Source organism: Excalfactoria chinensis, chromosome 2 (genome assembly GCF_039878825.1).
Source record: "Excalfactoria chinensis isolate bCotChi1 chromosome 2, bCotChi1.hap2, whole genome shotgun sequence".
NCBI lineage: Eukaryota > Metazoa > Chordata > Aves > Galliformes > Phasianidae > Excalfactoria > Excalfactoria chinensis.
In genome coordinates, this window is record NC_092826.1 from 20,216,859 (window position 1) to 20,240,508 (window position 23,650).

At 42.1% G+C, this 23,650-nt stretch overlaps 1 protein-coding gene across 1 annotated transcript in view; it reads left to right on the top strand.

Moving 5' to 3' along the window:
• The window catches only part of RGS22 (regulator of G protein signaling 22), a 55,546-nt gene extending 46,457 nt beyond the window's left edge, over positions 1-9,089 (top strand). The window contains exons 22-26 of the mRNA XM_072327240.1: positions 1,280-1,459; positions 2,779-2,940; positions 6,504-6,638; positions 8,368-8,550; positions 9,048-9,089. Of these exons, the coding sequence (XP_072183341.1) occupies positions 1,280-1,459; positions 2,779-2,940; positions 6,504-6,638; positions 8,368-8,550; positions 9,048-9,089 (702 nt within the window). The remainder of the gene's footprint in view (positions 1-1,279; positions 1,460-2,778; positions 2,941-6,503; positions 6,639-8,367; positions 8,551-9,047) is intronic.
• Positions 9,090-23,650: the final 14,561 nt, after the last annotated feature.

Here is a 23,650-nt window from a genome sequence, read left to right on the forward strand (position 1 = left end):
AAATAATTTTTTTTTTTATATAACTCTGTGGATCATTCCCATCTGTTCCTGTATGTTCATGTCTCATTCCTCTTCATATCTTATGGCTTGTTTTAGTTCCCACTTACTACTGCGCTCTGCTTTTTCTTCTATGCTAGATGAGCAAAGAAAGCCATAATATATTCTTAGGATATATTGAATATGTTTTTGTATTGCTGTATTTTCTTTGTTGTAGCTGTTATCATTCTTTTTTCCTTTACAAAACTAAGAAGTATCCATAATAAAACAAACCAGCTCTTCCACATGCCACATTTCTGGTTAAAAGCCCTGGTTTTAATTTCTGCTCAAAGTAAATAGCCAGCCTTCTCTACCAAAACTAAATGCACATTCTTCATTTAGAGATCTCTCTTCCTGAACATTCTCCAGCGTGTTCATTTTGCCTTTAGTAGATACATGAAATTGTTACAGAAATGTCTTGATAGATGGAATGCATGAGTTTCAAAGGGTTTCTAGGAAGCTGAATGATTTCTCTCTCCTGTCAAAGGACAGCGGTAGCATCACCCAAGTGTGAAAACACAATTAAATTTGCCTTTTCCAGAATTATAGGACCATATTAAAATGGTAGAAAACCCCACTGCCCCTTTGAGATCTCACCTTTGTAAGTTCAGATTTGTTTTGTATTCTGTCTGTCCTGCCTGGAATTATTTCAGACCCTGACGTTTTGGGAATGGGGAAATGAGAAGATTTCAGTGAATGGTAGACTGTACTTGTAGCTGAAATCATCCTTCCTTGCACCAGCATTCCTGGTTGTAACATCTTGTACCCCTCTAAATAATTCCTCCATATTCTTGGAGTTTGTAGAGTGTTGGTATGCCTTTCCTCCCCCCCCCCCCTTCCAGTTATTATTGCAATGCTACTCATAGCAAGCTCATTGTGAAAATCAGTGCATTTCACACTCAGAGGCGTGATTTTCTTTTCAGCAATGCCTCCCATTTGCCTGTAATATACTCAGATTGAGAGCAGGATAAAAAATACAGTGGCCATCAGAACATGCAATCAGAGACTATCACCTAAAATCAATGACTGCTGTATATCTGCATTTGCAAACCAGAAGTCTCACTCGTGTTTTAACTATGACTGTGACCATGCACATTTGCTATAAGAATTTCATCCTACACACTGAAAGAATCTGTCTGTATAATTATTTTTGTATGACTGCTACTCTTTGATCAGTGGGCCCCTGCAAAGGGTCTTGCATCTCTCTCTGCACTGACTGAAAGTGCTGGTTTTTGTCTTTCAGGATTTGTGCCATTCTCACTGTGATGATGCCACAGTCCAGAATAAGATCACGACTATTATCGATTGCTTTATCAATTCTGCCGTACCCCCAGCTTTGCAGATTGACATCCCGACTGAACAAGCACAGAAGATTTTGGAGCACAGGAAAGAACTAGGACCTTACATTTTTAGAGAGGCACAGGTAAGAAGCTGGGAGAACCTCTGTAGCAGATATGGCTAGAGTTTGTGTGGCTGATTTTAAGGACAGTCTTCATTACTTCTGTGATGATTTTGCCTCTGTATTTAAGCCTGGACATGAAGTAGCACACTAGAGTCATCATTTTCAGTGAAGAAAGTCTGGTGAATACGACAGACAGGATTCAGTTATTTGCTGCTATGTAAGGTAGAAAATTTGTGTCAGCTAGCTGATCCTAGAAAGGTGGTATCCAGGTCTGTGTAGGCGCTCTGTCAGTATGAATGAACACTATTCATTTTTTGTGCCACGGATTCTTTATCGTTTAGTTAATGCCAGAGAAGCAATTTATAGTTAGAGCTATTTGTTCACAGAAATATGAAAAAAATGCAGATGTGAGTAAAGCACAAAGCTTAACGTACCGAATATTTCCCTTTATTACCAAAAGTCTGCAGACAATTTTCTGATCCGTGTACGAACCAGACTGAGCAGCAAGTTACCAACCCCTAGTGCAGGCTTTTTATTTTCTTATTCCTTGCTACTAACTTCGACGACGCATCTTCTAAAAGCATTGAAAACTCAAGTGTAAGTCCATCAGATATTTTGGTTGAACTACAGTTTGTCAGAGAAGGGGGTGAGGTGCTGAGCGTGCTCAACTCCGTAGAAGCCAACTTTCTGAATGAGAAATAAAGATCTAAATAAAATGAAAACTGTGAGCCTTAGAACGTGCAGCAACAGAATTCGCTGAGCCCCTCTGCTTGCTCTGTAAAAATTGTTTTTCTTATTCTAGTTCAAAAAAGACCCTGTGAGAGATTATATCATTTAAAAATTATCCAAGATTTGCTCATAGATCTGTTATGTGGTTTAAGAGCCTTTCCAGAGGCAAAAAAAGTATTTCCTTTCTCTTAAGGAGGAAAAAACCTCTCTCCCTAATGAACTGAATATTTGAAATACTTGAGCAGTACAGCCGTGCAAAAGAAATTCTACTGGTGTATATTTTATCAAGAATACTTGTAAAAAAAAAAAAAAAAAAAAGATGGATGTTTTCATTAATGCAAACAATTGTTTAGGGAAATATAAAAGAAGAAAGTGCCTTTTAACTGTGTTTTAGGAAGATTTCTCACCAGTAATAAACACGCTGATGAAAAGCATGTGCCGAGCAAAGCTGGGTTGCAATGTCAGGACATAGTACGTAGGAGGAACAAGGCTGTGTATTCAAAAAGAAGTAGTTATTTCATTCTCATGGTAAACTGCATTTTATTTTACAGGAAACCCTGACTTCCCAACACAGTCGAGGTTGACTTTCTTTTTTGTTTTGTTCTGCACAGATGACTATTTTTGCCCTGCTGTTCAAATTTTGGCCAAAATTTTGTGAGTTTCGAAGCCGTTTGTCCAGTGACAAAATTTTACTTGCCTTGGAGAGAAAAAAAAGAAAACAGATGCAGACAAAGGAAAGGAAAACACCAGAGGAAAGGCTTGCCAAGTCTCAGGTGAGAGCCGACGGACTGAATCAAATCTGTTTCAAGGGCAAACGGATAGAAATACAAATATCTGTTTCTCAGCTCGAACTAAAGCTACTGAAATCTTTCTGTTAGAATTCAAGCTTTACATGCGATATCGTCTCAGGATGGTTAGTTCCCAATCCTGCCAATGCATGTATATACATATGTTTAACTTGAAGCAGATGAGTCATTGGAATCCTACTTCCATTAAGTATTATGTATTATATTATGTATTTTAGTGATCTTTTGTGCCAAGAGAAGAGCAGAAAAGAGGGCTGACTTTAAAATACATGCATGTGTACGATGGGTGACTGCAAACCTGCTTACACTTCCATGTGTACTGTCCTTTTCTAGAGCTTACAATCCTGCTGAGTCACTACTGAAAAAAAAAAACCAAGCAATTAAGCAAAACAATTTCATATTTATTGTTGAGAAATAGCATTTGAAAAGTCTGCCTGTTATTATTTAAAATACGTGCTAGTTGCTTTGTGCACTCTTTGGCTTTTCTTATTTCTCAGCTTTGACACTGAAATTGCAAGACTGTTCACAGTGAGTTTCCACAAAGTGTCAGCGCATTAATAGAACTGTGATCCCTCCGGTAATATCACTTGTAAATTTGTTTTTCTTTGAACGTTATTATTGTTATGTATATATTTTGCTATTGATTGTAGGCTTTGCAACAGCTTATTTTTTAGAAAATGTAATTGCTTGGCCAGCGTGGAGGGGAGAACATCATTTCAAAGGCAGGGAAATGATTAAACTTGCAAATGTCATCAATAGCATTAAAAGACATTTACATATTTTAAATGCCTTGTATACGTGTGTTGAGACATTACTCACGGTGATATCCACGTAATTGGACAGACTGACACGTATGCCTGTAGGAACAGGTACACATTGTTATCTTCTTTTTAGACATATGAACACTGAGAGCCAGGGAAGTGTTATGCAGAGCGGCACAGCAATGTCAAGGAAAGTCTAAAATTCAAGAATTCATGTTGCTTTCTCCAAAGCCCACTGCCTTCATTCAGATATGTCTGGCAAGGCCATTGGCAACGCTTATAGTGCAAGAATGCAATATTTCAATGTAATACACGTTTGTGTTTTCGCAGACTTATTTTTTCCATCTGTTTGTTGCCTGTCTATAAGATTTCTGATTAAGATCAAGGAAGTAAAGAGCAAATCTTGGCCAAGAGGATAAAAACCTAGCTTTTATGGGGAACAAATGGGAAAGGTGAATTACTCTTGTAAGCTGGTAAAATGGGTAAGAAACTTTAGAAACTGACAGGCAGGGAATGCAGCTCAGCAAACAGTTTACAGGCTATTCACCAAAACAAAACAAATACAATATAAAAAAAGATCACTAAACTAGTTACTTTCTCTTGAAAGAATAGGTGGAGCAGATAAGTCTTTGAAACCTTTCCCCCCCTCTGTCTATAAATGTTCGCTATTCCACGCTCTCTTATGTGAGATTTCTGTCCCCTTGGTGACAACACAACTATTCACCAAGCTCATGTTGAAGGAGTGGGCACCTCTGGCAAACATTAGAAATTATATATTTTCTTAGGGCATTTTTCCCCCACAGATATAATTTGCCTTTTTGGTTTCCTGCCAAACTGAACAAGTGTCATCCTGGGGGTGGAACTGTACTTTCTCCTTTCTCAGAAATGTGTCCCTGAGGTGGTTGATTTATTGTAGGTTTGCATCGCTGTCTGAACTGACCAGATAAGGCAGCTGGACCATTATGCTGCATGAAGGAAAAACAAGGTGGTTTTCACTGAATAATGATGCATGACTCAGTATTATTTGACTATCTCAGTACTTTTTGTGGACGCTGAGTTTGTATGTGTGGGCCAGGTGCTGCTTAAGGCCTCCTGGCTGTGGTGTCAGTGCAGGGCCTGGCTGACATTAGGGAAACCATGCTCTGTACAGCAGAGACAACTTGCAGTTTGTGTCTGGGAGGCAGGAATGAGAAGGTATGGTGCAAGGTAAGCTGCAATACGTGGCACAGTGTCTTTGCTTCAGTATAGAGCTGAAATAGTTGCTTTAAAATATTCTGCTTTGGGAGAGAATGGTTTACTTCTCCCTTTTCATGTTTGTACTTAATGCGTCACAGCTATTTAGGCTCATCTTTGGCCCTTCTGTGGATTTGTTCCTCTGGTAACTTCACATGCCACATACTTTAAAAAAATGCAATTAGTCCCTTTTTGCAGACTGCTTTTGCCAGTATTTGTAATTCATTGCATGCACAATTGCCCTTTACCTTCAAAACAGATTTTTTAGATTTTAGATGTCAAGCATACAAAATAGTGGGAACTTACACTGCAAGTTCTCTGCTTTTAACAGAGAAAGGTGAAAGACGTCTACATTTATCTCACTTTACCATATCTATCTCTTTTAAAGCATTTTAGTAGTAAATTTATTTGTTAGTAAGTGGTGTAACATCATGGACAGCATTGCCATAATGCTGATTTATTATGGAAGGCATTACTAAAGAATTGGTTTAATTTACCATTTACACTTAGAAACACAGCAAATATAAGTGGTGGTATATTAGTATACACAGTATTCTGTACTGGCTTTGGCCTCCCTGTTCCAATAACTGATGGTCCTACAGGTGTCAGCGAGCCTACCTGCAGAGAGAAGATAAACACCATGCTGCCTGGGCACTGTAGATGACAGGGCTATTGGACAGTGAGGATGATGAGGAAGGAATGAGCACCTTAGGAGCAAGGAAGTAGGATTCTGGTCTTTCTCCACATCTTCTGGGGACTTCCTGAGTGATTTGCCTCTTGGAGACGTTGTGGAGTTAATTATGTGATGTTAAATATGAACACTGAGTAACATCCATAAAGAGTTTTGGGATCATCTGAGAGAATATGCAAAAGTGCAGCCTTAATAAAAGAATGAAACAACACTAAGGTGACAAATACTTACTCACTAGAGCAGATTACCAAGGGTTGGAATGCCTTGTCCTTCACTGTAAGTGTTTCAAACAAGATTGCACTTTCCTAACATGATTACTGTAGTTCATTCAAAACTTCTAAACCAAGGTAGAATTAATCATGGGAAGTCCCATGTTCTGCATTTATACCTAAGGCTAAATTAGGGTATCGCTATGCTCTTGCTGTCCTTAAAGTAAGTTCTGTTGCAGGTGCTCCCTCTCACTGAGCAACAGCTCAATCTTGAGAAAAGTATTAAATCTGAACCAAAGGCAGCCTGCATGAAGATACTGCTCAGGAATCTTTGAGGGCAAAGAAACAACAATTACTGTTGTTAAGAAAATGTAGTTGTTTAGAAACTGTAGTTGTTAAGAAACAGCTATTAACAAAATGGTATTTCCTGATGTTTTTCAGTATGCACAAGGTGATGAATTATAAAACTGAGCATTACAAAATTGTCAACAACATATTCATAGTAAAAACTTATACTGCTTATTATACTGCTTATAATACTGACATATTTTGAATGACAGATTTTACTTCCTCAGGTTTTCTTTTTACTTTAACCCAGTAGCTTTAGGTCTAATTGGGAGTTATTATTATTGTCAGGGTAAAGAAGTAGCAAGCAGTGTTCTGGGACATCAGACTGGTGAGGAGAGAAGGCCGACATCAGTTTCAGATGGATATGGATATGAATCTGGATATGGATACGGATATGGATATGGATATGGATATGGGAGGCAGGTGAATAGCAAGCAAGCTATATATATCATCATATAAGAGAGATTAAATGATCTTGGGAGAATGAGAAGGTGGATTTGGTTTAGAATATTATCACATAGTTCTTCAATAATTGTTCATTCTTCTACTATTAAGTTTGCTATTATTCCTTCCTTCCTTCCTTCCTTCCTTCCTTCCTTCCTTCCTTCCTTCCTTCCTTCCTTCCTTCCTTCCTTCCTTCCTTCCTTCCTTCCTTCCTTCCTTCCTTCCTTCCTTCCTTCCTTCCTTCCTTCCTTCCTTCCTTCCTTCCTTCCTTCCTTCCTTCCTTCCTTCCTTCCTTCCTTCCTTCCTTCCTTCCTTCCTTCCTTCCTTCCTTCCTTCCTTCCTTCCTTCCTTCCTCCCTTCCTCCCTTCCTCCCTTCCTCCCTTCCTCCCTTCCTCCCTCCCTCCCTCCCTCCCTCCCTCCCTCCTTCTCTCCCACCCTCACCCTTCCCCTTTTTCCCTTCCCTCTTCCCCTTCCCCTTTTTCCCTTCCCTCTTCCCCTTCCCCTTTTTCCCTTCCCTCTTCCCCTTCCCCTTTTTCCCTTCCCTCTTCCCCTTCCCCTTTTTCCCTTCCCTCTTCCCCTTCCCCTTTTTCCCTTCCCTCTTCCCCTTCCCCTTCCCCTCTTCTCCTTCCTAAATGTCTCTCTTGCTGACTTAGTTTCTGAGTAGTAATATTACATAAAACGTACTAAGATCTTTAGGTAAGGGGATTTAAAAAGAATATCTATTACAATGTAAGTTGAAGGAGTGGAAGTTCAAGTCTAGAACAAGAAATTTTTCATTACTTGGCAAATCCATAGCTTGAAAAAAATTGGTTTAGGTTTGAGTCCTTTTCGACTCACGCATCAAAATATGAAGATGAACTCATTTATGAAATCCAGGTATTTATACAGAAAATGAGACAGAAAATAGCCACGTAGTACTTGTTGCAGATAATGATAAATTAATTAATCATTAAATACTTGTTGTATTTAATGATGCATCAAATCTGTAGTGAAAAGGTAGCAGTCATTTTATTGCAGAAACGTGAAGAATATGCACTCCAACTTGGACATATGAAGTAATTGTTCATAGCTGCACTGACACTGACATAATATAACAGGGGCATATGTACTATAAGTTCCTTCTAAGACACAAAATGACAGATGGGCCCCAAACTTCTCATTTTGTAAGGAAATCACAGAACAGTTCCTATTCTGATTTGGAAGAGTGACCTGAAGTTTGCATGGAACCTGAACTGCGTTTGTTTCAATGTTAAAAGCAACATTTCTTCAAGAAAGACATGTGTGGACAGTTCTTTTCTAGGGGTAACATCATTCTGCTGGAGGGAGCAGGCAGAACGAATGGTCAGGCTGATGAGTTTTGAAATGTGGTTTAAGAAATGGCACACTGGAAGGATGCGTCAAGGATATAAAATGAAGTCCTCAAAAGCACTGAATGCTGCAGCTCTGAAAGGAGAAAAGTCTGCTGTATTTAATTTCTGAAGAAGAAAGTCAGAGTTTGTTAAATTGCTGTTTTGAAATTTGCTCATTTGTAGAGAGATTATTTTTCACATGATTCTGGTACTGTAATGATAAAAGTTCTCCTTTCAATAACTGAGATTATTCAACAGATGGGACATAGCGTGAACAAGTTCTTTATCTCATGGTTGAAATGGACCGTGAACTACTAGTGATGTGGTCAGGATGCTGATTTTTCTAATGATTCTTGCAGGCTTCCTGGTCCTATTCCAAGTACATAGAAGCCTTGGAGCAGGAGAGAGTACTCCTTAAAATGCAAGAAGATCTGGAGAGAAGCTCATCATCATTATTTACAGGTTATAATGCACGGGGAAATGGCCATAAACTGGAGCATAGGAACTTCTGCTCTGATATGCAAAAGAACTCCATGGCGAGGGTGAGGGTGTTGGAGCACTGGAACAGGCTGCCCAGGGAGGTTGTGGAGTCTCCTTCTCTGGAGATATTCAAGACTGCACCTGTGCAGGGCATGTGGCACAGAAAAAAAAAGGGAAAGTTGCGTGGTACCCACATTGTCTCTACTGCAAAGACCATTCTGCAGAGAGGAAAATTGGCCATTCCATTGCTTCATTCTTCACTGTGACACAGCAGTTCTGTTTAAGTCACATATAATTTTCACATTCCTGGCTTCTTGTACTTCGGTACCCTATATACAATAGATATTGAACTTGTCTTTTCACCAGTTTGTCAGTATAGTTTCAGGGCTTCTATGAGACATTGCTTTGTGCTTCTGTGAGTATCCACCCACTATCTTCCTCAAGGATATTATGACCTGTTTTTTCTTTAAGTAGCTCCACTTAGCAGCAAGGCTAGAAATAGCACTGTGATATTAAAACATTCAATTTCATATCATTTTAATTTTCTTTTTCTGTACAGGTTCCTCGTCTATGTCCTTCTCAAAGCCTAGAAACTCTGTAAAGCCCGCAATTTCTCCAAAGAATAGTATGACTTTGAAGAAACACTCAGATCTTCCCAAAAAATAGAAAGTGAGTACCAGACAGTTAACAAGTGTGCTTTGAAATTTGGATTCTTAAAAGCTAGCTGTGATAAATGATTTGTAGTCTCCTTGTCTTTATCTTGACCCACAACTTTTCTCTCTCTTGTTCTATTTTCTCCCCTCATTGTTCAAAGTAAGTGGGCAGCCGGGTGGGAGACTGTCTGTTATCCAGGTCCAACCCAGCACACCTTGTTTGTCAGATGTTTTCTACCAATTTTTGATGCATTTGTTGAATAATTGTTCTGACTATTTCAGCTGTCTGCCACCCAGCAATCACACTCTGATACCTTTTGCAGGCAGGTTAAAATCCCCCTGAAGAAGGAAATGCAGACACATTCACCGCAGGTGGGCAAGTTATAAAACTAACGTGTGTGCAAGGTTTGTACTTCTGGAGCAAAACCAACAACTTGGATTGTTATTAAGAACTGTGAGAGTAGTCAAGGGTAGAAAAGAAACATCTTCCACTGTATTCCTCATAAACATGGTCGTGATACTGACTCGTGTGTCATTTATTTGCTTAGTAGTACACCTTGAGGCTGAAATCAATAAGATTCCATGAAGTATGCACAGTAAAAACAATGATGTAGTCATGGTACTAAAGATCTTGAAATCAAGCCAACTTTTTCAGTGCTTAATCTAATGAAAGAATAAAACACTGCATTAATTGACAGCTCTGAAGCACTGTGGCTCAGCACGCTATTGTCTCAGTACTGTGATTCATACAACTTCTGTTCATCAAGAATAATCCATGAGGCATCTGAACCATCCTAAAATCAAACCCTGTTGTAGTTTGCTCTCAGTCCAGTCTGATTCCCAGTCCAAAGCAAACTTCAGCCTCATTTCAGACTCCTCATCCACATGAAAGAAGCACATCAGGATGCTGATCTGACTGGTAACTGTTATAAAGTGTCATTCCTCCCATGGAATGATAGACTGGAAGATTTCGGGAATTCATAGCTCTTTGGTAGCTCTCCCTTATTTTTCTTTTAAATCTTTAAGAGCTATAAAAACACCGGGGAAGAGTTGATGTTGGGGAGTTAGAGAAGGGCAGAGGCAGAATTCACTGCTAGGCAGGGACAGGACTGTTCAGACCTTCTAAAATATCATTCACCAGCCACAAAGGCATTTCATCTAGTCTTCTCTACATGTTTCTAATGCATGTAAGAAAAAGTTAGATCAGTGAGCTCCAGCTTGCTGAGTTGCCAGGAGCTTATCCCTTGGTTAGGGATGGGATTGTCTTCTGCTCCTTTTCCAGCTTTTTGAACAAGAAGAGGGAACCTATGTAAGTTGTCAGAAATCAAAAGCCTTCACTCGGAGCTCTTAGATCATCCTGCTAAGGGCAACTTATGAGTGCTTTCCTCTTCAGTGTGGAGTGACGGTGTAAGTCCACTGATGGTCTTTTTCACTCTTCAAGCACAATGATCTGGTATTGTACGGAATTGCTGTCAGAAGTTTCTTTAGAGAGGCTGGCTGGGAAGGACCATGTGCACTTTTACAGCTGTAGATACTCTGCCCACATGGCTTTAAAGAAGGAATAAGGGAGATCGTCAGTTCAGTTCTTACTTCCCCACAGAAACTGTTTGCTTCATGCTTATCTCTATTCCTTGTGTGTTTGTGTTGTTTGCTCATGTGTGAGAGTGAGAGTGTGCCTTTCTCACCTGAGAAAGACACATTGGGTGGAAGCTACAAGAAGGGAGTAAAATGTAAAACTTCTATTCCTGTTCTTCAAATTATCCCAAATTTCACAGATGCACTGAACTTTAACGCTCAGTGCATCTGAGGAGAGTGGAATGCAGCATCTTGCAGTGAGCAGAGCACATGTGGTGCTGTGTGGGCTACCACTCATTAATGTGAAAGGCAAAGAATCATCATGAAATGCCACAAATGCAGTGATGTATGTCAGTCTGAAAAACATGCGGACAGCCACCTTCTGCTTCTGTGGTCAGTAGAGTGCATGCAACCAAATGCTGGAGCATGGCAGTCAGTTTCTGTTTTGTTGTAACCTTGCCAACACGGCATTTTGAGACAGTTAAATAACACGTAGAAAATGCTGGTAGATTTTACTTGAATCATACTTATAAAATTAAAAATATCATCTGCATTGCCGAATCTAATCTCATGTAAAAGCGGATACCCCATTACTGTTAGTTAGTGATACATCCGAAACAGAACGGTGCTTTTAGTATCTTCTCTAGGAGTCAAATAAGGAGTGCTGCCACTTGCAGCACAGAGACTGGGAACTGACCAGGTGTAGGGACAAACTAGATGGCTTTGGTCTAAAGAATCATTTCATGTCACATCAGAAAGCTTGCTTACACAACTCTTGCCTTTTGGTCTTATTCTTGAGATACACCCCCCGTCAGGCTGCTGATCCACCACCAAAGTAAGCTTGGCAGTTTTAAAGGTCTAGAAAAGCTTCCCTCAGTAAATCTAGCATCTCTTCCTTTAGGAAAATATAGGAAAATAAAAACATATTCCTTATTTAGTTTAAGTATCCATACTATGGAATTTTAGAAATCTACAGCACTGTAGGAGAACAGTTCTGTGTGGGACAGACAATAAAAGCAGCTATATTTTTAGAAAGCTGCAAATGTAGAAATTTTTCTGGATGGTTTTGGTTTTATGCTTTAGTGGACTTCAAACTACGGGGCCTAATAACATACAGAGTCTAATCAGACTTTTGTTGTTTACTCCCAAGAAATGCAGCATATTGGAACTATTTTGCAATTTTTTAAACCATCGTTTGGATTCATAAATATTTACACTGAGATGCTCTTACTGTGTATTTCACTTCTCTCTCATCAAACCTGGCATGTTTATTAAAATATTTTACAGTCTTTGCATGCCAGACACAGCTTAGCATAAAGGGTGCAGTCTTGAAACTGATGACTGAAATACTTCTGATCTCAGCGTAAGTTACGACTACACGCTTAAGGGCCTCGATATGTTTTGCTTTGACTTCTGTCCTGCTACAGCATGACATTAAGCATCAGACTGTGAGATGAATTCCTGAGGACGCATAGTGCTGGATGATGTTATTGACATGCATTCTTACCGTAGCTTTCAAGCGTTGTGGCAGTGGTGGTGACCAGAGCATTTAGAAAGGAGCAGAATGTGTTCTCATTTGTGTCTGTACAATGGTGCTGTGCGAGTGCCTCCATAGCCCTCATCATCTTTTCTGTTTCGTGACTGTTTCTTAGGGTACAATCAATGGGATCAGTCTTAGACACTGAGCTCTGTTTGTGCCTTCAGTCTCATACGGTACTACAGACCCAGGGACATTTTCTGTCTGCTTTCTATCACTTGCACACTGTGAGATGGCCAGCCTCAGCCTTCCAGTACTCTAATCAAAACTTGAGCTTTTTTTCATGTGTGTGTATGTAACAATGATTGAAAACAGATCAGGTGCGTCAAAGTTCTGCCCCCAATTTAGAAAATATAATCTTTGTTATTTAAAATGTTTCTCACGTTAAATACTAGGCCCAACTGATCCCCATGCCTAGTGCTAAAATAGCCGCAGCACTCCCATCTTGAATTGGACCTTTTTAAACTGACCCATTACATTTCACTGATGATTTTTGCTTCTGCCTCTTTACAGAAATGCTTTTAGTCAGTCATTGTGAATCACACCTGAACGCAGCTGAGGTGGGGCTATACGCTTCTTTTCTAAGCTAATGGAACATTGGTTTAAACACATTCAAGTAGTGGTTGTAAAAACGTTTGGGAAAGACAGGATTGCACAAAAATTTTAGCTGTGGATCCGTACTCCCAGCCCGAGCCTACCTTTAATGGCCTGATTTAGAACATTCCCAGGATTTCAGAGAGTTATAATTCACATCTGTGTTTCTAAGTCCTTCATGCATGATTGTTTGAATGTGCACTTTTGGAACGGATCCATGTCTAATAGGCTAAATTGTAGTTCCCAAATCAGAAGCCACATGGTATTGCTATATGGTTTTTTATTTATTTATTTTTTCTCTTATTATGTGGTCTTCAAACAAGGTTCTGTCAGTCCTGCATGCTGGATTAATAGAAAACACTGAAATCTACACTTTCTATCTATCTTCTAATGAACCCCTACATTTTGATTTCTACCGGTGATTGAATAAAGCATTTACACAACGGCCACGGCGGATACTTCTCCACCAAGTAATAATTTCTCAGAGTGCAAGGGCAGATTGGAATTATGCAGGACCCATTAAGCTGTCATAGTATGTTAAGGGTAGTCAAGGAAATTGATGAGATTCTCTCATTTTTAATATTCATTTAGCCAAGCTGACTTATATCTCAAGCGCAGGCTGCATTTAGTTGGATTTTCCTGTACTTCTCTAACTAAACAAATATATTTAAGTTTCATAGTAACATATGTGAAAGCGTTGACAACAACACTGCTTATTCCACATGTTAATTATGCATTTGTTCAGTGTGCCGATGAACTATTTGCACCTCTCAAGTTAACTTTTTATTTCAAGTCAAAAGCAAATGTAGTAAGTGGGTTTGTGCTTTTAATTGGAGATATTTCTTTTTCCTCTAAAACGACCTCGTACACCATTCCTCTGTACCATATGAACTGAAAAACTTCTGTTGGCAAGAAGTTTAAAAAGAAAGTAACACTCTCTTCTCAGAAAAGGGATTTTAACAAAGCAAAGCAATTGTGCCATTAATGAGAAAGTTAAATGAAACAAATGACAAGACAAGAAAAAACACGCAGCATCACACTCAAGGAATGCACAGGCACACAATAGCTTGTGCAATATTCCTCATCTGTCAAAGCCAGTAAATACAGAGATTTCACTGGAAATGTTCATTAAAATAGTCTGTGGTGACCGTGGCTCAGTAAATGCAACCAACCAGCTTTTAGCATACTTTGTATTTTTCACCTGTAGGCGTGGTTTCATCCCAGCCATAGACCCAGGTGATCAATGCTGGTTTTATAAGCCTTCAACCCTGACTGGTCTGAGCTGCACTCATCCCTGACAGAGCTATTTTGGGAACAATATCAGTCACAGCTCTGGAGTAATGTTCACCTTTACCATTTTGGATACTTGTACATGTGTGTAGGTATGTATATGTATCTAAAAAATCTCTGCTTCACCGATTCATGTGTTTGTATGCATGTATTTACACTAGATACATATATCTATGTATCTAGCACAAAAGCATTTTATACTAGCATTTTATACTGAAGCATAAAATTACCATGCTTCAGTAGATTATTTTACTGTCATAACGACATGGGACTGAAGCTTGATGTACAATCATCTTTTTCCTAATGAAGTTTTCCACTGTGTTGCTTCTGTATAATTTTTTGAAAATGAATGTCTTTTGTTTCATTAAAATGATTCATCTTGTACTCGCATTTCAGAGGATGGAGTCCTTATGCTTTCTTTGTTGAGGCATGTGGCTCTTCGCAGAGGTCTGCACGGCTGCTGGGAAGAGAAAATAAGTGCATTTTTCGGGAGTTCTTTGGGCTCTAGAAAGCATATGAAAGGAAAAATGAACTTTTCCTGTTTTTTCTTCTTTCAAATGAAAAGGTCATAATTAACAGCATATGTTGGGCCACTCACTAAAGACTGTGATAAATGATTAGTATTTTCAAGCTAATGAGCTGGATACTTGATCTGAAAACCGCGAGTATATAAGCATTCATCTTCCAGCCATATCCTCCAGTTCAGAGATCATCCGAACTCCTGGCTGCTTCATCCTGAAATCTGCTTAGTATCTTGAAAAATACACTCCCACTTTGTGTCTCCAGAGGTGCTCAGCACCTGGCACTTGCAGGCCTTCAGAATGCTCTCCAAATGACAAAACCAAAAAAACCCTTTCTTTTTCCCCCCTGGAAAGAAAACAAGGAAACGGCCCTTTTTGTGTGCATGTGTGTCACTGCAGCTCCACATGAAAGCGTGTTCTAAAACAACGTGGAACACGATAAAAACACAAAAATACACAGGCTTGGTTGGGTTTGCCAAGACAGCGTAGTACTAATCACGGACTGTATGCTGAGACACCAGTTAAGCGTTGGAACAAACTACCCAGAGAGCTCTTGGTATCCTTATTGTCATCAAAGGGGTACTAAAAACAGATAAGGTATGCACATCTGCCAGGAACAACTAAGTATTTTCAGACACACGCTGGGGCAGAGGAATGAGTAGAGGAACTCTTGAGGGACTTATTTTCTCCAAATCCATACTCAGGTTGTTCTGAACACAAACCCTGAGCCTCTGCTAAGGAATCTTACGACAGTCGAGGGCCATGACACTTCATTTGCTCTGCACCCGAAACTCCCACTGAAGCCAATTATTCAATCTAATTTAACAAAGACCACAGCTTCTCTGGCAGTGCAATTGTTGGTAACCATCAACAAACTGATTCATCTACAATTGGGCCAAATGTTACAAAATCTGTTTCTGAGTTCTTGTTTGTACCCCCTTCATAAGATTACACCAAAATTAAAGCATGCAGTACTTGAACTAACTTCAAAGGCTGAGCTTGCACTTCTAGCTAGTTCAGCCTTTTTATTGGTTCATGTTTTCCATTTGGCTTCAACATCCTGTTCTTTACTGATGCCCTTCTAGAGTTTCATTTACAAATATTACGTCCTTGGTTAGTGAGCCATGCTAATTAATACTGTGGTGGAGGCTATGGATTATAGTAATCTCATGCCTCCTGCTTGGAAAAATGCTGCAGTTTTTCCACCCATTTACATGTAAAGCCATATTGAATATGGCCAATTGGTCTTAGGAAAATTTATTGTGATCTTATTTAATCAGAATATATTTAACTAAGCTCGTTCACGCTGTTATCTACTGTCAGTTTTGTTAATAACGAAGCTCAGAAATTTCAATGCAGTAGAAACCCGAGATCTACTATTTCCTAATTAGATTATTTCAAAACAAAACAGTAAAGCTGAAACGGGCTGTTTTCAGCATGGGTATTTTAAAGAATGTATGTCAATAACACGTTTGTTAAAAAAACACCAACAGATGATTCAGCCACTTTCTGGGGGGTTGGACTCGATGATCTCTAGAGGTCCCTTCCAACCCCTATAATTCTGTGATTCTGGATACTGTACACTTCTAACTGAGCTTCACCTTTCAAACCTGGGACAACAACCTGACCTGGATTTTAGCTCCACTGGGGATTTTATAGCCAGAGACTTTCTGACAGCTGCCCTTCTCAAGGATAGCCAAGGTTATGACTGTAAAAAAGATCTGTTTTATTTACAGTACCATCTGATATCACAGAAAAGCTACGGAACCTTTACACAATATAGCAATCCTAAGTTGACAGGTTCTTCCAAAACCAGGATAAACAAACACAATGCCATTTTTTAGGAAGAGGTGGTATCTTTTATTAGACCAGGTGACGTAAGTGGAAACAACAGGCAAGCTCTCAGGATCACAGTTAGTTCGTCAGGTCATAAATAGGTCAACAAATACATCATCTTTGGGGTTTGTGATTTTATTTTTGTTTTCACTCACATTCATAAACTTTCTTTTCATAAAAGAGCTTCCGCCCACAGCTTACACCAGCGTGGTAGTCACTTTATCTGCTCATAGTAAGCTGTGCTTATAGGTAGTGGCTGAAGTAGCAGGGGCTGTAAGTATTAGCCTTTAGTTTTTCCTACGCTCTTCTTGCTGTTCTTGGGACTACAGTATAATCATGGTCTCCACCAGGAAGAGATCCTACTCTTCCAAAACTGTGGCAACTCAGACAGAGGGCCAGGCCAGGAATGCCGCAGTTCAGGTTCCTGGCTGTATGGAGTGCCTGGAGTTGTTGCTGCCTGGGGAGGGTGGCAGGGCCCCCACCTGCGTGAGATGTGAGCAGGTGGACGAGCTGCTAAGCCTGGTGGTGGAACTCAGGGAGGAAGTGCAGCGGCTAAGGGCCACCAGAGAACGTGGGAGTAAGAAGCAGGGTGAGGAGTATGGAAAAAACACCAGGAAGGTGGTGGACCCCCTGCCCTACCACAGGAGGACAATCCCTACCACTGAGGAGGGCTGGCAGAGAATTCCAACTCGCCGTCGTGGGTATCCCCCCTGCCTGCCTGCCCCGTGTCCACCACTCTCCCTGAGCAATAGGTTTCAGGCACTGGAAATCAATCAGGAGGTGAGTGGAGAGAGGGTGGAGGAACTACCTAAAAGGGAACCCCCTAAGCTGAGTAGGTCCTCGGATGGTGATGATGGTAGTACTCCTCAGTTGGTGGTGCCCCCCAAGTCCATCCGTTCCTCACCCACCATTAGAACATCGCCATCAAAGAAAAAACGACGGGTCATCGTTATTGGTGACTCTGCGCTGAAGGGAGCAGAAGGGCCAATATGTCGGCCAGACCCTCTACATAGAGAGGTCTGCTGCCTCCCGGGTGCCCGGGTTAAGGATGTAAGGATGAAGCTTCCTTCCCTAGTCCACCCCTCTGACTACTATCCCCTATTAATGTTCCAAGTTGGTAGTGATGAGGTAGGCAGAACTTCCATGAGGACTCTGAAAAAGGATTTCAGAGCTTTGGGGCGACAGGTAAAGGGTTCGGGAGCACAAGTTGTGTTCAACTCTATCCCACCTGCTTCAGGGAAGAATGAGGGATTCAATATAATGGGCCAACAGATCAATACCTGGCTCCGAGCTTGGTGTGCCCGGCAGGGGTTTGGGTTTTTTGACCTTGGGTTCCACCGGTCAAAAGGGATCTTAAGGAGAGAATTGGGTAGGTTCATCCAGAGGGCTTTAAACTAGTTATGAAGGGGGGTGGGGCAGTAGCTGGGGTCACCAAAATGGAAACTGCATGCAATGTCCCTGTGCTTGCAGGAGAGGGGTATGCTTCTAAACCCCTAAGGTCTTGGCCCTTGGTGAAGGAGGAGGATGACTTGCCTCCTTGTAGGAAAAACACGAGGGCTGGTGTTAAGCTGGTGGCTGTGGAAACGCCTAATAGTAGTCACAAGGCTATTAGGGCTGCTGCTGATCGCAAGGAGGCCAAGCTCAGGTGCCTTTATGCTAATGCACGCAGCATGGGTAATAAACAAGAGGAGCTGGAGGCCATTGTTTGTTCAGAAAATTTTGATATAGTTGCCGTCACTGAAACATGGTGGAATGACTCCCACACATGGAGTGCAGTGATTGAGGGCTACCAACTTTTTAAAAAAAATAGGCTAGGTAGGAAAGGTGGTGGTGTAGCTCTCTATGTTAAAAAAGATTGTGAATGCGTGGAAATCAATAATGATGATGACAGGGTTGAAAGCTTATGGATCAGAATAAAAACCAAGGCCAACAATACCGATGTTATTGTGGGAGTTTGCTACAGGCCACCTACCCAGGATGATGAGGTGGATGAGATGCTTTATAGGCAATTGGGGGAGGTCTCAAGGTCACTCCCCCTCATTCTGGTGGGGGATTTCAACTTCCCAGACATCTGCTGGGATTACAATACAGCAGACAGGGAACAGTCTCGGAGGTTCCTAGAGTGTGTGGGAGATAACTTCCTGACACAGTTGGTGAAGGAGCCGACGAGGGGAAACAAAACTCTGGACCTGCTGTTTGTTAACAGAGATGGTCTGGTGAGGGATGTAAAGGTTGGAGGCCGTCTGGGACAAAGTGATCATGAAATGCTAGATTTCTCGATCCTTGTCGAACCGCGGAGGGGAGTCAGCAGAACTGCCACCTTGGACTTCCGGAGGGCGGACTTCAACCTCCTCAGGACTATGGTTGAGAGGGCCCCCTGGGGAGTATCTTTGGAGAGTGTGGGAGCCCAGGAAGGTTGGGAATACTTTAAGGAAATTGTCCTAAAGGCGCAGGAGCTGACTGTCCCAAAATCGCGAAAGATGAGCCGACGGGTGAGGAGGCCGGGCTGGCTGACCAGAGACCTTTGGCTTGATCTAAAGAACAAAAAGAGAGTTTACGGTCTCTGGAAGAATGGGGGAGCTACTTATGAGGATTACAGGTTTGTAGTGAGGCTGTGCAGGGAGAAAATTAGGAAGGCCAAGGCGCAGCTAGAACTGAGCTTGGCTTCTAAGGTCAAGGAGAATAGTAAATGTTTTTATAAACACATCAATACCAAGAGGAAGGCTAAGGAAAATCCCCATCCCTTGTTGGATTCTGAGGGCAACTTGGTCACTGAGGATCGGGACAAGGCTGAGGTACTTAATACCTTCTTTGCCTCGGTCTTCAATAGTTATGCTTGTAACTCCCTGGGAACGCAGCCCCCTACACTGGTAGACGGGAAGGGGGAACCAAAAGAGCCTTGCGTGATCCGTGATGAGATGGTTCTGGATCTACTTAGAAAGCTGAATGTTTATAAGTCCATGGGGCCGGATGGGTTGCACCCTAGAGTTCTGAGGGAGTTGGCGGATGTGGTCGCCAAACCACTGTCCATAATTTTTCAGCAGTCTTGGCTGACTGGGGATGTCCCGGTGGATTGGAGACTGGCAAATGTGACGCCTATCTTCAAAAAGGGCCGGAAAGATGATCCTGGCAGCTACAGGCCCATCAGTCTCACCTCGGTGCCTGGGAAGGTTATGGAAAGGATAATCTCAGGTATCATCATGGACGAACTAAAGGTCAGCCATGGGATCGGGCCTAGTCAGCATGGGTTTATGAATGGTAGATCCTGCCTGACTAACCTGATTTCATTCTATGACAAGGTGACCCGCTTAGTAGATGAGGGAAAGGCTGTCGACGTGGTCTACCTGGACTTCAGTAAGGCCTTTGACACTGTCCCCCATAACATTCTGGTAGAGAAGCTGGCTGCCCGTGGTTTGGATGGGTGCACGCTCCGCTGGGTGAAGAACTGGTTGGATGGCCGGGCCCAGAGAGTTGTGGTCAATGGAGTGGAATCCAGTTGGCGGCCGGTCACAAGTGGCGTCCCCCAGGGCTCGGTGCTTGGGCCGCTTCTGTTTAACATCTTCATTGATGATTTGGATGAGGGGATTGAGTGCACCCTCAGTAAGTTCGCAGACGACACTAAGCTGGGAGGGAGTGTTGATCTGCCTGAGGGGAGAAGGGCACTACAGAGAGACCTGGATAGACTTGATCGATGGGCCAAGGTTAATGGAATGAGTTTCAACAGGGCCAAGTGTCGGGTCCTGCATTTTGGTCATAACAACCCCAGGCAATCCTACAGGCTTGGGGAGGTGTGGCTGGAAAGCTCCCAGACGGAAAGGGACCTTGGTGTGCTGATGGACAGTCGGCTGAATATGAGCCAGCAGTGTGCCCAGGTGGCCAAGAAAGCCAATGGCATCCTGGCTTGTATCAGGAATGGTGTGGTGAGCAGGACTAGGGAAGTCATCCTGCCCCTGTACTCAGCATTGGTGAGGCCTCACCTCGAGTACTGTGTCCAGTTTTGGGCACCTCAGCACAAGAAGGACATGGAGGTACTGGAGCAGGTCCAGAGAAGGGCAACGAGGCTTGTTAAGGGCTTGGAGAATCAGCCCTATGAGGAGAGACTAAGGAAGCTGGGGCTGTTTAGTCTGAGGAAGAGGAGGCTGAGGGGAGACCTTATTGCTGTCTTCCAGTACCTGAAAGGTTCTTACAGTGAGAGTGGGGCAGGTCTATTCTCACTACTGACTTGTGACAGGACGAGGGGAAATGGCCTCAAGTTGCGCCAGGGCAAGTTTAGGTTGGATATTAGAAAGAACTTCTTTACAGAAAGGGTGGTTAGGTACTGGAATGGGCTCCCCAAGGAGGTGGTTGAATCGCCATCCCTGGATGTGTTTAAGAGCCGCTTGGATGTGGTACTCAGGGATATGATTTAGCAGAGGTTTGTTGTTGTGGTATTGTTTTGTGGTTGTTTTTTAAGAGATAGGCTACTGGTTAGGCTGCGGTTGGACTTGATGATCTTCAAGGTCTTTTCCAACCTGAGTAATTCTATGATTCTATGATTCTATGATAAATGGATGGTATTTTCTTGATATGACTGCAGCGTGGTGATACCAGGCACACCATGAGGTGGACAACAGAGATGCACCCTCCTCCTTCTAGATCATAGAATCATTAAATTGCTTAGATTGGAAAAGACCTTAAAGATCATTGAGTCCAACCGTGACCCAACCATACTACACTAACAACCCTCCGCTAAATCATGTCCCTGAATACCACATCCAAATGGTTTTTAGACACCTCCAGGGATGGTGACTCAAGCACCTCCCTGGGCAGCCTATGCCAGTGCTTAACAACCCTTTCTGTAAAGACTTTTTTCCTGATATCCAACCTAAACTTACCCTGGCACAACTTGAGACCATTTCCCTTCATCCTGTCACCTGTTACCAGTGAGAAGAGACCAACCCCACTCTCACTGTAAGTACCTTTCAGATACTGAAAGACAGCAATCAGGTCTCCCCTCAGCCTCCTTTTCCCCAGATTAAACAGCTCCGGTTCCTTCAGCCTCTCCTCATAGGGCATAGTCTCCAAGCCCTTCACAAGCCTTGTTGCCCTTCTTTGGACCTGCTGCAGCACCTCAATGTCCTTTCTGTACTGAGGTGCCCAAAACAGAACACAGTACTCGAGGTGAGGCCTCACCAATGCCGAGTACAGGGACAGGATGACTTCCCTAGTCCTGCTCACCACACCATTCTTGATACAAGCCAGGATGCCATTGGCCTTCTTGGCCACCTGGGCACACTGCTGGCTCATATTCAGCCGACTGTCCATCAGCACACCAAGGTCCCTTTCCATCAGGCAGCTTTCCAGACACACTTCCCCAAGCCTGTAGGGTTGCCTGGGGTTGTTGTGACCAAAATGCAGGACCCGACACTTGGCCCTGTTGAAACTCATACAGTTAGCCTTGGCCTATCGATCCAGTCTATCCAGGTCCCTCTGTAGTGCCTTTCTTCTCACTACGTGGGGATGGTCACTGCAGGCCCCAGAAGGAAAATTTATTAACATCCTGTAACATTTACCATGTCATTACCTTAACAAGACTTAAAACAGACTTTAATGAGAAGTTTATAAACCTATGAGAAAAAGATTTAAAAACTTGCTACAGGAAATGACTGCAGAAGTAGCACTTGAATGACCGTGGTCATGTCTTCAAGCCTTTTTTTGGCAGAATGAGCACATTTTGCAGTGTCCCTCTCTCAGGGTGCAGTCCCTAACCTGTGCCAGGTCTCCCCATGGAAGCTTGCTCCTCCGCTGGCACACAGAGCAACAGCTGGCTGGGGTGAGCTTATGGGAAGCAAAGGTAGCTCCTGTTGGAAAGCAGGTGGTCTATATGAAGGAGGCTTTCCCACTTCACAGCCACTACGCTACGCCTGTCAATTAGTTGGTCTGTAGTTGTCTGTCAGGATAAATTCCTCAAACAGAACAGCTTCTCAAACAGCAGTAATTGGCAACTTTCTGCTCTCCCAGAGGTCTGATGATTGCTGTTCAGGATAAGGGAAAATAAAAGTTAACCAGTGGTCCAGTCAAGCCCTATCAAGGTATGAAGAACACTGATTGTTTCAGTAGCTTTGCACTACTGAAAGTTATCTATGCATCTTCTGCTTGGACTTACTACACAACATCTATAATGCAGGAGGGGAGTACTGGCACATGCACCACATGCTTGCATGTATGCCCTCACCGGGATTGCTAGGCAGGCCATGCAAGCAATGCCTTAGTAATAATGCTTCCATATTGTAGGTGATGTTGTGAAACAAAACCATGTTACAGCACATCAACTGAATCTCACTTTGGAAAGGAGCGTGACAAACTAATCTTGCCCTTTGTCCCCGCTGTGGTCCTTGCTTTCATTTCCAGAAGGAGGAACTCCACTCCTGTACTGCTCTTATCTGGGATGCTTTCTGGAGCTGAACCCAGGCTTGGGACGCTCATAGCCTCCACCTGAGGGGCTGCCATTTGCTGGGATGGGGCTGCAGAAACTGCAACAATAACATGCTATGATTTCAAACCTTCTCTGGTTAAATGGGAGACTGGAAATTTGTCCACTAAGGTGGTTTAGCTCTACAGGTTCCTGCCTGGGAAAAGAAGGATAAGGAAAAAAGACACCTTAGAATAATACATCTCTCAGCAAATACATAGTGAACAGAATAAAGAAACAATAAAAGCACTGGTTTTGATGACTTCGTTTCCACTGTAGACAAGCTAAATAACATTTAAAACCCCAAAGGAAAAAAACAACGCTTGCATCATTCAGAGGGATTGGAGCAAGGAACAGGGATTGGAAAGAGCTGCCTCTGTGGACGTGGGTTTTTTTTTTTTTTTTAGTTTTTCTTAAGAAAGCAAATTATCACACAGCATGTTTTTGGCGAGTTAGTTTGTCCAGGCTAAGCTTTTAGGTAAGAATGATACAAGAAGAAGAGAGGAAAAGAAAGAGGAAGAAAAAGAATAAAAAAAGGGAGAAGGAACAAAAGAGAACTGAATTACCATTAATGTCTGTGCTGAGGAGCGTGGTGTGTTTTCTAGTTTTCAGGTGTGAATGCAGATTTTAACTGTGACTTTATGACAGGTTGGGAACTGGGAAACAGAGTCTCTTTTTATAAAGTAGAACTTGTGATGGTACCAA